General features: G+C 46.5%; 1 protein-coding gene across 3 annotated transcripts in view; it reads left to right on the top strand.

The window, feature by feature from the left end:
* KAZN (kazrin, periplakin interacting protein) overlaps positions 1-14,356 on the top strand; it is a 510,314-nt gene that overhangs the window by 273,718 nt on the left and 222,240 nt on the right. Inside the window, exon 1 of one of the 3 annotated variants that reach the window (XM_029064858.2) lies at positions 11,922-12,179. The exons of the other annotated variants lie outside the window; for them this stretch is intronic. Within the exon in view, the coding sequence (XP_028920691.1) occupies positions 12,173-12,179 (7 nt within the window). The 5' untranslated portion in view covers positions 11,922-12,172. Of the gene's footprint in view, positions 1-11,921; positions 12,180-14,356 lie in introns of those variants that run through there. 3 annotated transcript variants of the gene reach the window in all.

The raw sequence follows: 14,356 nt of genomic DNA, 5'->3' as shown, positions 1-14,356 counted from the left end.
GCAGTAATCCTTTTTTGCAATCAGCACAAGTCAGGAGACAAGTCACCAAAGACACCAGTGGGGCCAGGAATGTGGAAAAGCGAAATTCAGTGAATAACCCAAAGCTGAGAGTGGTGTAGATTTCTGAATCGGAACAGCCGTAACCGTTACGGTCAGGGCAATTTCCTAACATTAATTTGCCGTTCCCGCCTGTCACTTGAGCAAGACTGGTATGCCTGGTGTCCAGCTGGGAGGTAGGGGGCTTTGAGTAGGGCACTCCTTCCCTAAGCAGGCAACGAGCTGAGCTGTAGCCCCAGACATCCCTATGAGGGGACCAGTTCCACTGTCCAACCTAGGGAAAGGGTAGGACAGACTCTTCTCTAATCTTTGAATTGTTGGCACTTAAAGCCTCATCCCAGTCTGTCATGGCCAAGAGCCTGGCACTTGCTCTCTCTCTGAGGTTTCATCCCAGGTGGGTGTTAATTCCTCACTGCCACGAGGCACTGATGATCTCAGCCATAATCTCCCAGAACTGCCAGAACTGTCTTCCAAACTAGGACTTTATGAGAAATGCATGGCTTAAATCCTTAGGGCCAGATCCTTAGGGCCAGATGTAGACTATGAGCCTGTTGTTGGGTGGGAATTGTCTCTATCTGTTGCTGAATTGAACATTCTAAGCACTTAGTACAGTGCAGTGCACACAGTAAGCACTCAATAAATACAATTGAATAATGAATGAAGTTTCTGCCGGGAAAGGGACCAGGGATCGGGGTTTGGGAAGATATGAGAAATGGAGACTTTTAGGGAGAATAGGAGTAAGGGCAAGTATTGGTTGGAGGAAGGAAAGAATTAAAACAGTGCTTGACACATAGGTGATTAACAAATACCATAATCAATAAATAAATAAGCTGAAGGTACTCTGAAGGAGATGTGAATGTTCAGGCACATACAGTGAATTTTAATCAGAGGAGTATGAACAGCTCTCTGTGGGCAGGGATCAAATCTACCCACTCTATTGTACTCTCCCAAGCACTTAGTACAGTTTTCTGCAAAAGAGGACCTGGGTGCTAATCACAGCTCTGCCACTTGTCTGCTGTGTGGACTTGAACAAGTCATTTAACTTCTCTGTGTCTCAGTTACCTCATCTGTAAAATGGTGATTAAGACTGTGAGCCCTGTGTGGGACAGGGGTGTATCCAAGCTGGTTATCATGGATCTACACCAGTGCTTAGTTCAGTGCCTGGCACATAGTAAGTGCTTAACACTTATGATTATTATTCATTCAATCATATTTATTGAGCACTTACTGTGTGCAAAGCTTGGGAGAGTACAATCATTATTATTATTATTATTATTATTATTATTAATAACATGGATTGATAGAGGACTGTGTTATATTTTTATATTGTACTTCCCAAAGTGCTTAATAAAGTTGTCTACACACACAGAGTAAGCTCTCAGTAAATATAATTGATTGATTATTAGGGGCAGTGAGCCCAGAAAAAATGAGTCAAAGGCTCAGCTGGAAATGAAGACTTAAGTGTCAGAGTCAATCCTATCCCCACAAAACTCTCCAAATCTTCTCCATCAGAAACCCACCAATTAGTTTCTCAGCAGGGAACTCTTCTGGAGCAAGATTCATTCATTCAGTCTTATTTATTGAGCGCTTACTGTGTGCAGAGCACTGTAAAAGTTCCACCTATTATTTTTGAACATTTTGCACAGCTGTTTGTGTGTGTCTGTGTGTCTGTGTGCTTTTTTTTTTTTTTTTGACTAGGAAAGTTTAGGAATCAAATGCCAATCCCGCCTACATCACTCTGGAACAACAGACCTTTTGAAATGAAATCACAAGATAATTAAAGGAGAATCCTGAGAAAACAAGGACCAGTGATAATTAGTCCCATTAGGAACAGTGAAGTCTAATGCAAATTTCGGCTCCCGGAGAAAAGGATTCCTCTGACACTGAAAGTTAGCATGAGAGCCCACAAAACTTCCCAACCACTTCCCCAATGAAGCTTTGGGCATTGGATGCTGAGGAGACACGGGTTGGGCGGAATTTCACAGCCCTCCTTTGTCCCTCTCAAGCTGAGCACCTCAGGCAGGAGAGAAAGGATTACCTGGAAAATTCTGCTGAGGTTTGAGTCCTGATTTTGTGGACCATGGCCCTCAGAAAAATATCCTGTAAAAATCAGTCTCTTCTGCTTCCTACCCCTGACTTCATGGTTTTCATTCAGGCTGGACCAAGTTGCAAAATCCAGTAGGTCCTACACAAACTGTTTGGGCTTTAGGGGGATTTGGGGGACCCTGGCAGACCTAGCTGATCTCACCTGAAGTTGCCACCTCCCTGGATTCTGCCCGCAGTCTCCAAACTCCAAGACTGGACTGGAAAATCTTTGTTTTTTCCAAAATGTCCTCCAGAGTGGGGGTGTGCATAGTTTCTGTCCCCTTGTTCCCCAGGTTCAATTTCTCTAGGTTCCACATCTCAGTAACTTTTAGAGCTTACAACACTCTATTCCTCCTGACTTTTCACAGGGCAACATCCTCCACTCCCCCTAAATCTTAGGTTTTCAAATAGGGAGTAAGCAGCAGCAACAGCAGCTTTAGTTCAGTCAGTCAATTAATAGGTGGTTTTTTTGAGCACTTACTATGTACAAAGCACTTAACTAAGGATTTGGGAGAGTACAGTACATCAGAATTAGCAGACACATTCCCTGGCTTCCTCTTACCTGCTCTCTAAAGTCTGGATGGCCCAGACACATGGCTGGTAGGGTCCAGCACCTGAGGCATGATGGAAAGGTTCTCCCACCTCACATGGCACATAAACTAGGTGAGTCCTCCCAGTGATTTCTGTCAATCATTTTTACTGAGCACTTACTCTGTAAAGAGCACTGAACTAAGCACTTGACAGATACAATATAGCAGAGTTGATAGAAATGTTCCCTGCCCACAACGAGATTGCAGTCTACTGTGACTCGGTATACTCATTTTGCTCCTCTAATGCCAACCTACTTCCTGTATCTCGACCTCATCTATCTCACCACCGACCCCTCGCCCACATCCTCCCTCTGGCCTGGAATGCCCTCCCCCTTTATATGTGACAGACCATCACTCTCCCCACTTTCAAAGCCTTATTAAAATCATACCTTCTCCAAGAGGCCTTGCCCAACTAAATCTTCATTTCCCCTCCACCCTCTCCCTTCTGTATCCCCCTTGCATTTGGATTAGCACCTTTGAGTCACCCTACCCTCAGTCCCACGGCACTTATGTACAGATCCATAATTGATTTTAATGCCTGCTTCCCCTTCTAGACTCTAAACTCCTTGTGGGTGGGGAACATGTCTGCCAACTCCGTTATATTGTACTCTCATCAAGTGCATAGTATGGTGCGCTGCACACAGTAAGCACTCAATAAATACCATTGATTGATTGATTGAGGAGTTCCAGCAGGAGCTCACCATGGTACCTAAGGAATAAGGACCCAGCAGAATAGGGGGAGGGAAGCGACATTCCATCCTTACGGAAATTTTTCTGGATCAGCATCCACCCTTTCTTCCTCCCCATCCTCCTGTCCTCAGCTCTGCCAGGTGGCTTCTCAGCAGGCACTGAAAGGAGACTTGGCTATGTCCCGCTTGGCCGTGAACCTCTTAACTCATCCCTCCCCCACAGCACTTATGTATGTCGTCTCATGCCGTCGAGTCGTTTCCAACCCATAGCGACTCCATGGACACGTCTCTCCCAGAATGCCCCAATTCCATCTGTGCCGGTTCTCGAAGTGTATCCATAGAGTTTTCTTGGTAAAAATAGTGAAGTGGTTTACCATTGCCTTCTTCCGTGGGTTCCGCCCTTGACTCTCTCCCGTGCTGCTGCTGCCCAGCGCAGATGAGTTTTGACTTGTGACAGATTGCCTTCCACTGGCTAGCCACAGCCCAAGATAGGAATGGAATGGGTAGGCCTCTGCTTGACTCTCCCTTCCACAGTTGTGACTGGTAGTTGAGAGCTCACCTCCTTCAAAAGGCCTTTCCAGACAGCCCCCCTTTTTTCCTCCTCCCCTCCCCATCACCCCTACCTCCTCCCTCTGCTCTACCCCCTTCCCCGCCCCACAGCACTTGTGTATATTTGTATGTTTTTATTATTCTCTGTATTTTATTAATGATGTATATATATCATTCTATTTATTTTGTTGCCACTGATGTCCGTCTACTTGTTTTGTTGTCTGTCTCCCTCTTCTAGATTGTGAGCCTGTTGTTAGGTATGAATTGTCTCTATCTGTTACCGATTGTACTTTCCAAATGCTTAGTACAGTGCTCTGCACAGAGTAAGTGCTCAATAAATATGATTGAATGAATGAATGAATGAATGGTAGAATACTGGAAACTCCAGGTGCAATACTGAGAGGGGAACTTATGTATATATCTATCAGTAATTTAATTTTGTCTCTCCCGCTGAAGGATAGAGCACAGGCCTGGGAATCAGAAGGACCTGGGTCCTAATCCTGCCTCTGCCGCATGTCGTCTTTGTGACCTTGGGCAAGTCACTTCACTTCTGTGGTCCTCAGTGACCTCAACTGTAAAATGAGAATTAAGAGTATGAGCCCCATGTGGCACAGACTGTGTCCAACCTGATTCACAGTGCTTGGCTCATAATAAGTGCTTAACAAGTGGCACTTATTAAGTAACAAGTTATTGTTAAGTAATAAGTGCTTAACAAGAAGCAGCGTGGCTCCGTGGAAAGAGCCCGGGCTTGGGAGTCAGAGTTCATGGGTTTGAATCCCAGCTCTGCCACTTGTCAGATGTGTGACAGTGGGCAAGTCACCTAACTTCTCTGTGCCTCAGTTACCTCATCTGTAAAACGGGGATTAAGACTGTGAGCCTCACGTGGGACAACCTGATTTCCCTGCATCTACCCCAGCGCTTAGAACAGTGCTCTGCACATAGAGCTTAACAAATACCAACATCATTATTATTATTATTATTACCATAATTATTATTATTACTTATCTCCCCATTCTATTATCATGTAATCAATCATCTCTCCCTTAGATGGAAATGTGATTCTCCATCAATTATTCAGTGGTATTTATCGAGCATTTACTGTGTGCACAGCACTGAACTAAGCTCCTGGGAAAGTACAATATAATAGAGTCGATAGATGGTGATCTGTGCCCACGAGACGCTTTTAGTCTATAGGGACATTCTATTGTATTGTACAGTACTTTACTGAGCACTCTGCACTCAATAAATGCCACTGTTAGATTGATGAAGAATCGCATTTCCATCTGAAGGAAGGATGAAAGCCATTCTATTCAGAGAAGCAGCATGGCTCAGTGGAAAGACCCCGGGCTTGGGAGTCAGAGGTCATGGGTTTGAATCCAGGCTCTGCCGCTTGTCAGCTGTGTGACTGTGGGCAAGTCACTTCACTTCTCTGGGCCTCAGTTCCTTCATCTGGAAAATGGAGATGAAGACTGTGAGCCTTACGTGGGACAACCTGATCACCCTGTATCTACCCCAGCGCTTAGAATACTGCTCTGCACATAGTAAGCGCTTAACAAATACCAATATTATTATTATTCTATCTAGTCCCCGTCTCAGGAAGCCTCAGGAAATAGCCTGAAGTCATCTGGCATTTTAACAAGCTCACTCCTCCGCTCTCTGCAACAAAGTGAGGTTTTTAATAAATCCTCAGTTTGGGGGACCCAGCTGAATCTGTAGCAACTAGCCAAATGCCATCTCAGTCGATCAGTGGTCTTTATTGAGCACCTTTATGGGGCAAGCACTATACTAAGCGCTTGGGAGAGTACAACAGAAGCAAGATACGTTACCTAGGCAACAACTCGTGCTTTTGACTGCAGGGAACAGGTAATCGCTGGCACCTGAGCCTGTAATTCTGGCTGGCTGACGAAGTCCGTAATTAAAGAGATTGCACATCAGTAAACCCACGACAGCAGCCATGTGACGACAAACATGTGGCAGCGGACGTGCGACAGCGGACAGGCGAGCGAGCGCAGGTCTTCCCTTGTGTTAGGTGGCTTCCATTGAGGGGAGGGGCTGGGAATGTTGACTGTCACCAAGAACCTGTTCTCTGCTGGCTGCAGTGTTATGTAACTGGAGTCAGCGCTGCCGAGAAAGCACACTGCCTCTTGTTGGATTCCTCTTTCTTCCGCACCCAAGCCGGAAGAGGGAATGTGCATTCTCCCTGGGTGAGGATCAAGCAGATTCTCGGGGTGGGGTTCCTAGGACATAGTCCTGCCAGGGCTGTTTTCCAGCCTTCAGCCACCGACTTGCTTTGTTCGATCATAGGCCGCCGAGGGAATCGCTCTGGGCCTCAGTTTTACCCATCCACGAAATGGGACTGGCCAGATGTTAAGAGGCATAATTACTATTTGCAGAGTGCTTTACAATCACCAGATGAAAGGCCCTCATATAAATGCAGAGTATTATTACTGCCATTAGTTCATCTGGCTTATTGCTCCTGCTCCATCGCTCACAGTTCTTAGGCGGGATGTTCACTTTAGCTTTAAAGGGGACAGGCAAAAGCTTACGAGCTTCCTTAGAGCCAACAGTAAATGAGCCAAGAGATCGTGCCTACCTACTCCCTCGTCCTCTCCCGTGATACAGTGCTCTGCACACAGTAAGCACTTAATAGATACACTGATTGACTGACTGATTGGAGATCTGTGCGTTTCCTGCTGTGATCTCCGTGCCTTTTACGAACCCAATCTCATGGGTCCTTCCAATATCCCTGGGTGGTGAAGACTTGTGTCTCTTTTGGTTTGAGTAGGCCAGGGCTACCCATCAGTTTTCTTATCCGGGAAGAAAGGCTTCGTCCTCCCTCTCCTTAACACCCAGGTGGACTCTGAGGGGTTTTGCCCGATGTACTGGAGTCTTGGAAAGTCCAGTTTTCTGGATGCCTGAGAGAGGTAGGGTCCTGCTTAGCGAGGCTCAGGCCTGGGTGCAGGTGTTACAAAGTTGAGATAACTCTGAAAGAGACACATGGGTGCGATCTGACTCAGGAGACGTGCCAGGACTTGACGTGAAAGGGGGAAGAACCTACAAAGAGCTGGTGGTGGGTGGGGGTTGAGGGGTTTTGGCGGAGGGGAGAGGCATCCCTCGTCCAGCACGGGAGTACACAACCAGTAGGACTTTCCTCTGCAGTAGCCGAGTTGCTCTGTGGTTCTCTTGGTGGTGCCCGCCTCCCTCCCCTGCCCCAGAGTCGACTCTGGGATGCCCAGCGGATCCTGGGTACATGTTGGACTCCCTGCCCGAAGGCTGACATTCCTCAGAGTTTAGACTTCAGGGCAGGGAGTTGCCGTTGCCTCGACTTACATGGCAATGCACCTAAACCTGTTTCTCACAGGAGTGGTGTTTCTCCAGGCCAGCCTCCCTTCACCCCACCCACCTCCCAACCCATCTACATCTGAGAAAAACAGCTGCCATTTTTGCAGGTAATTTCCCCACATTCATCACCGGAGGTAACAGAGGGCAGCACCCATTTCTCCCTCCACAGAGCACTAGAGCCAAAAGGCAACTGTTGCTCTCAGCCCTAGGACCATTTCATCCTCGTGGCCTCTCAGAAATATTTCTAGAGGAGAAAATTCCCCTAACCAAAATTAATCACCAGAACCTTAACCTTTTAGCAGGAGACCAACCCTGATGAAAAGCAGCGTGGGTGAAATCAGCAGTGCAGAGTCTCCAAATAAGAGTAACCGTCACATACACACATGCACACACGAAGGGGAGTGGAGGGAAGTAAGAATCATGACTTTAATTCTTCCATCCCCATTAGGAATGAAAACTAGAGCAAAAAAGGGTTAGAATGGTACTTTCATGAAACAGTCAAAATCAACAACTGGGCACATCCTTGGAAAGTGTGTTTGTCCACTGAATTGAGTGATCCATTTGTTTGGCACAGGACTGAAATTCCACTTTCCATGATGGGGAGGGCTCTTGTTTTTCTACTGGAAGCGGTTAATGGCCCTGACAAGTCAACACCTGTCCTCAGTGTCACAAGCGACGCAGCATGGCATTGTGGCTAGAGTAAGGGCCTGGGAGTCAGTAGGTCATGGGTTCTAATCCCGGCTCTGCCGCTTGTCTGCTGTGTGACCTTGAGCAAGTCACTTCACTTCTCTGGGCCTCAGTTACCTCATCTGTAAAATAGGAATTAAGGATGTGAGCCCCACGTGGGACAGGGACTGTGCCCAACCCAATTTCCCTGTATCCATCTCAGCACTTAGTACAATGCCTGACTCAAAGTAAGCACTTAACAAATACCATAATTATTATTAAGTGATGTCAATGGCTGACCAATAGTGGGTGGCTACGTCAGGGTCTGAGCAGAGCCGGCCAAGACAAATCATGGCCCCCAGTTAAGAAAGCAGTTTTACCTGATGGAAAGAGTATGGGCCTGGGAGGCAGAGGACCCGAATTCTAATTTCTGCTCTTCCACTTGCCTACTGTCTGACCTTGGGCATGTCACTTAATTTACCTCACGCACTTAGTACAGAGCTCTGCTCACAGCGCTCAATTAATACCATTGATTGATTGATTTCTGTACCTCAGATTCCTTATCTATAAAATACAGATTAAATTCTACTTCCTCCGATTTAGACTGTGAACCTCATGTGGGACAGGGATGGTATACAATCTAATTATCTTGCATCTACCCCAACACGTAGTATAGTGCCTGGCACACAGTATTTACCAAGTACCATAATTACCATTATCAAAACATTCCTGAGACAGATGGAAGAAATAGACATTTATTCAAATTCCTCAAGTATGAATTTCTGAGGAGGCTTGGTAGTAATCAATCAGTGGTATTTATTGAGCGCTTATTATGTGCAGGCTGATAATAATTATGGTATTTGTTAAACGCTCACTATGAGCCAAGCACTGTTCTAAGTGCTGGGGTTAATACAAGGTAATCAGGTTGTCCCACGTGGGCCTTCCAGTCTTAATCCCCATTTTCCAGATGAGGTAATTGAGGCCCAGAGAAGTAAAGTGACTGGCCCAAAGTCACACAGCAGACAAGCGGCGGAGCCAGGATTAGAACCTATGACCTCTGACTCCCAAGCCCGGGCTCTTTCTACTGAGCCACGCTGCTTCTCATGGGAGGGTACAATATAACAGTGTTGGTAGACACGTGCCCTTTCCATAGTACATCCAATGACCTTGCTCCCAATCCTCGGTTTTCCTGGATCCCTGTAAAGTACTCGGGGAAAAGAACTCACAGGCCCCACCCTTTTCATCCAATCGTATTTATTGAGCACTAACTGTGTGCAGAGCACTGTACTAAGTGCTTGGGAGAGTATAGTAGAGCACTCTTGTTCTAGGGATGCTGAGAGAGCATGTCAAAGAGAGCATGTCAAAGAGGACTCCTGTCCTCCTTGGGAGAGACATAAGGGGATCATGGTTTCTAGTGAATGTCTCTGGGTGTTTGATGTGTTTCAGTGTTATTGCCATATGTCATGTTTATCCCATTTTCATCATGCTTCAGTGAACTCTTCAAGTAGTAGTGGTGATGGTATTTATTGAAAAAGACATGTTTCTTGCCTATGAAGAGCTTACAGTCTAACAGGGGAGACTTGCAAAAGAATTGCTAATAATGGGAGCAGTAGGAAGAATGAGAATCAGGGGAAATAGAGTGAATGTGCTAGGAGGAAATATCAGAAATAATCGGTGAACTTGTTAAGGCCCAAAACCAGGATGGGCTTCCTGAGTGATTGGGTGGTCTAGCTATTGCTTCCATACAGTGGGAATGAAGTGAGGGTCAATTCAGATCCCTCCATGGGAAATTCCCACATGGACATGAACAATAATAATAATGTTGGTATTTGTTAAACACTTACTATGCGCAGAGCACTGTTCTAAGCGCTGGGGTAGATAAAGGGTAATCAAGTTGTCCCACGTGAGGCTCACAGTTAATCCCCAATTTAGAGATGAGGTAACTGAGGCACAGAGAAGTGAAGTGACTTGCCCACAGTCACCCAGCTGACAAGTGGCAGAGCTGGGATTCGAACTCATGACCTCTGACTCCCAAGCCCGTGCTCTTTCCACTGAGCCACACTGCTTCTCTGTTTTCAACAAGAACTCTGTTTTCCTGAACAGGACCCTGACAACCCCATAAGAAAAAATATGTTTGCAGTTTTACCTGTAAAGTGGGGATTCAATACCTGTTCTCCTTCCCTCTTAGACTGTGAGCCTCTCATATGAGATGGGGACTATGTCTGACCTGATTATCTTTTATCTACCCCAGTCTTTAGTACAGTGCTTGGCACACAGGGCTTAACAAATTAAGGAAAAAAAGTCCCCAAGTTGATGGCCAGATCTCAGAAAAACCTAGCCTCCCCCAGCCAATGTTCAGACCCTAGTTTTACTTTGAGAGAAGGAGAAAATTGTCATTCCTATAAAGGCGTTGAGTAGAGAAGCTGAAAGGCATGTGACCCTAAAATGTCCTCTGTTTCTTGGGACTCAGGTGCCTCTGGCACGCAACCACACACTGGGCCGGCAGGGTTTTCGTCCTCCCTGCTGGGCTCAGGGCCTAGCTCAAAATGGTTTGAAATTACAATTTGGTTCATAATGAGGGCTCAGGGCCCTTCCTACACAGATAATTAAAACACAGCGGTGATCATTAATATGCCAAAAAAAAAATCAAAGTGGGACCAAGTACCAAACTTTAGTCTGATGCCAAACTTTGGAGCATCTCCTATTAAAAAGGGGGCGGATGTCTGTTGTGGGTATTTAAAATGGAATTGATTTTCCTGCATATTTGAGAGGAGATTCTCTGGGTTGGAGTAGTTCTGGTGGAGAGCGTCACCTGGAACACCTGGTACCGTATTTAGTACAGTGCTTTGCACGTAGTAAACACTACATAATAATAATAATGTTGGTATTCGTTAAGCACTTACTATGTGCCAAACACTGATCTAAGCACTGGGGTAGATACAAGATAATCAGGTTGTACCATGTGGGGCTCACAGTCTTCACCCCCATTTTACAGATGAGGTAACTGAGGCACAGAGAAGTTAAGTGACTTGCCCAAAGTCATGCAGCAGACAAGTGGCGGAGCCAGGATTAGAACCGTGACCTCTGGCTCCCAAGCCTGTGCTCTTTCCACTAAGCCACGCTGCTTCAATACCACAGACGATTGAAAGGTGTGCTGTAGCTGAAAGCTATCGCTTGACATCTTTTCCCCTCTGCCTCTGTGTGCCCTTTCAAGAGGCCATGGCACCCCCAGACTCTCATCAGGGAGAGCAGCACTCCTGGATCAAGGGTCAGGTTCTGACTGGGGACAACTAGCCAGTCTTAAAGTGCCCACATTCCCATCTGCCCTTTCCTGTGTTTTGCTTTTGTTTTATGGTATTTGTTAAGCACTTACTATGTGCCAGGATTCTAATAAGCACTGGGGAAGATGCAAGCTTAATCAGGTTGGGCACAGTCCATGTCCCACAAGGAGCTCACAGTATTAATCCCTATTTTACAGGTGAGGTAACTGAGGCACAGAGAAGTAGTGACTTGCCTCATCGTTAGCATGGAGCTAGCTGGGTGATGTTGGGGATGAGAGCGGTTCTCACTGGTACCCCCTCAACGGCTCCTCCCCCAACCCTTCTTCTTCCTCCTCTTCCACTCTGCGACTGGCTGCCTCCTGGCAGAGCCCTGTGGAACGTGTGGTGGTCAATCCAGCCCCAAATGGACTCCCACACGCAGCTGTTTGGAAAATGGGAGCTATCCGTGGGCAACCCAGGGGCTGGGAACAGTCTCGCTGAAAAATCACTCCGTCAAACGAACCTCCCTTTTGCGAGAAGCTGACTAGCGCCCGGTTTACAGACAGACACCTATTCCTGCAGGAAATCCTACTCTAGCTCCTATTACAGAGATAGGCAGGGCAGAGGGAAGCACGTCACAGACTCCCGTCTCCCGCTGCCCCGAAGCTTCTCTTAATCAGAAACAGACAACAGGAAAGAAATGCCTTCCAACCCAAGGCAAATGGTTTCCAGGAAGACAGTGTAGGAAATGAAACTTGCCTCCTCGTGTGTTTATCAGCCGAGGAAAGAACTGACGCCTACTTGCAATGGTCCGATTGCCTGAGCAATTTGATTCCGCCGCTGCCCCGCGTTCCCTCTTAGTTGCCGTGCAGACCCAGGGGGAGGGCCCCCTGAAGGAATCATCCTGGGCAGGACCAACAGAGCGAGCTGGACCATGCCGAGTGAGTATTGCGACTGAGCTTTCCCTGGCTGGCTAGCTGGAGAAAGGTTCAGTGGTGCTTCGCAAGCCCGAGGCTAGAATGGGGCTGGAAAATTTGGGGTCATTTATTCATTCATTCAATAGTATTTATTGAGCGCTTACTATGTGCAGAGCACTGTACTAAGCGCTTGGAATGAACAAGTCGGCAACAGAGTCGGAAGTGAATGAGGAGCTGGAGAGATACCAGCCTCCCTAAAAGAGCGTGAATGGAGAGCGAAGCAGCAGTCAGTTCATGCTCCTTACTTCTGTACTGTTCTTTCAATAATGAAAGAGGAAATAGAGCATTTTCCCAATCCCCCTTCCTCATCCTGTGTGGGATAGCTGTCTTTCTTTAGAGTAGTATATTGAGTGCTTTGTGAGGATTTAACCTGGAAAATAATCTCCCCATGATTTTCCCAACTGAATAAAGTATAGTTGCATGTTCTGTAAGCGGTTCGGGCATATTCTCTATGTGTATTCTGAAAAAAGTTGCATCGTAGGGTAGCCACCCTTGGCCCTCGCAAATGCCAGGTGGCCCACGGGCAAATCGGAAGTAACAGACATAGGTGATGTGAGTTCTGCCGTTCATGTGTCATAACGTCATTTGAACCTCTCGTGGAAATCCACAAGAAATCGATGGTGCCACCGAGCGCCTTGTCTTGTTCCAGAGCTAGTCTGTTCCCCTCCCAAATTCCTGTGCCCATGGGCACTACTCTCAAGCGGGCAGGACTCAGTGGCAGGAGATGAGGACAAAAGCAGGGTGGACAATGGAAATAAGAACTGTGGACATTAAGGTGTCTGGTGCCATAGCTGTACTTGACAGGAGACAGACCAGCTGAAAAGAAGTCTCTCTGGCATTAAAATGGACAAATAACCATCCTAAGAGAAGTGGATCTGAAAAGATTGGGGGCACTAAATACTAGCGATGGGGATGGAAGCATTTGTCTAATATAATGAAATAAATGGTATTGATTGAGAGCTTACTGAGTGCAGACCACTGTAGTGAATGCTTGGAAGAGTACATTACAATAATGTTGGTAATCACATTCCCTGTCCACGGCGAGCATACAGTCTAGAAGGAGGGACGGATATTGATATGAATAAATAAGTTATGGATATGTAAATAAGTCCTGTGGGGCTGAGGGTGGGGTTAATACCAAATGCCCAAAGTACAGATCAAAGTGCATAGATGATGCAGAAGGGAGAGAAAGTCAGGGGAAAGAGGGCTTAATTGGGGAAGGCCTCTTGGAAGAGATCTGAATTTACTAAGTCTTTGTAAGTGGGGATAGTGGTGGTCTGGCAGTCTAATGGATAGAGCACGGACTGGGAGTCAGAAGGTCATGAGTTCTAATCCTGGATCTGCCACTTGTCTGCTGTGTGACCTTTGGCAAGTCAGTTCATTTCTCTGGGCCTCAGTTCCCTCATCTGTAAACTGAGACTTAAGACTCTGAGCCCCGAGTGGGACAGAGACTGTGTCCAATCCAATTATCTTGTATCTACCCCAGCACTTAGAGTAGTGCCTGGCACATAGTAAGCACTCAACAAATGTCATAATTATTTATTAATTGTTATTATTAATCATCATTATTATGGAGCGGGTGGGAGTTCCAGGCTATGGAGAGGATGTGAGAAAGAGGTTGGGGCGAGATAGATGAGATCGAGGCCCACTGAGCAAGCAGGAGCTAGAGCAGTGAAGTGAGCGTGCTGGATTGTAACGGGAAATCAGGGAGGAAGATAGGAAGGGACAAGGTGATTGCTGTAAAACCAGTGATAAGGAGTTTCTGTTTGGTGCAGAGGTGGATGGACAACCACTGGAGGTTCTTAAGGAGAGGGGAGATGTGGACTGAATGATTTATAAAAATGATCTGATCAGAGTGAAGTATAGACTGGAGTGGACAGACAGGAAGATCAGTGAGAAAGTAGATGCAATAATAATAATGTTGGTATTTGTTAAGCGCTTACTATGTGCAGAGCACTGTTCTAAGCACTGGGGAGGATACAAGGTGATCAGGTTGTCCCACATGAGGCTCACAGTCTTAATCCCCATTTTACAGATGAGGTCACTGAGGCACAGAGAAGTGAAGTGACTTGCCCACAGTCACACAACTGAGAAGTGGCAGAGCCAGGATTCGAACCCATGACCTCTGACTCCCAAGCCCG

This window comes from Ornithorhynchus anatinus, chromosome 5 (assembly GCF_004115215.2).
Source record: "Ornithorhynchus anatinus isolate Pmale09 chromosome 5, mOrnAna1.pri.v4, whole genome shotgun sequence".
In the NCBI taxonomy this organism is placed as follows: Eukaryota; Metazoa; Chordata; class Mammalia; order Monotremata; family Ornithorhynchidae; genus Ornithorhynchus; species Ornithorhynchus anatinus.
Note: the sequence above shows the minus strand (reverse complement) of the source record. Positions and strands in the feature narration are given on the sequence as shown.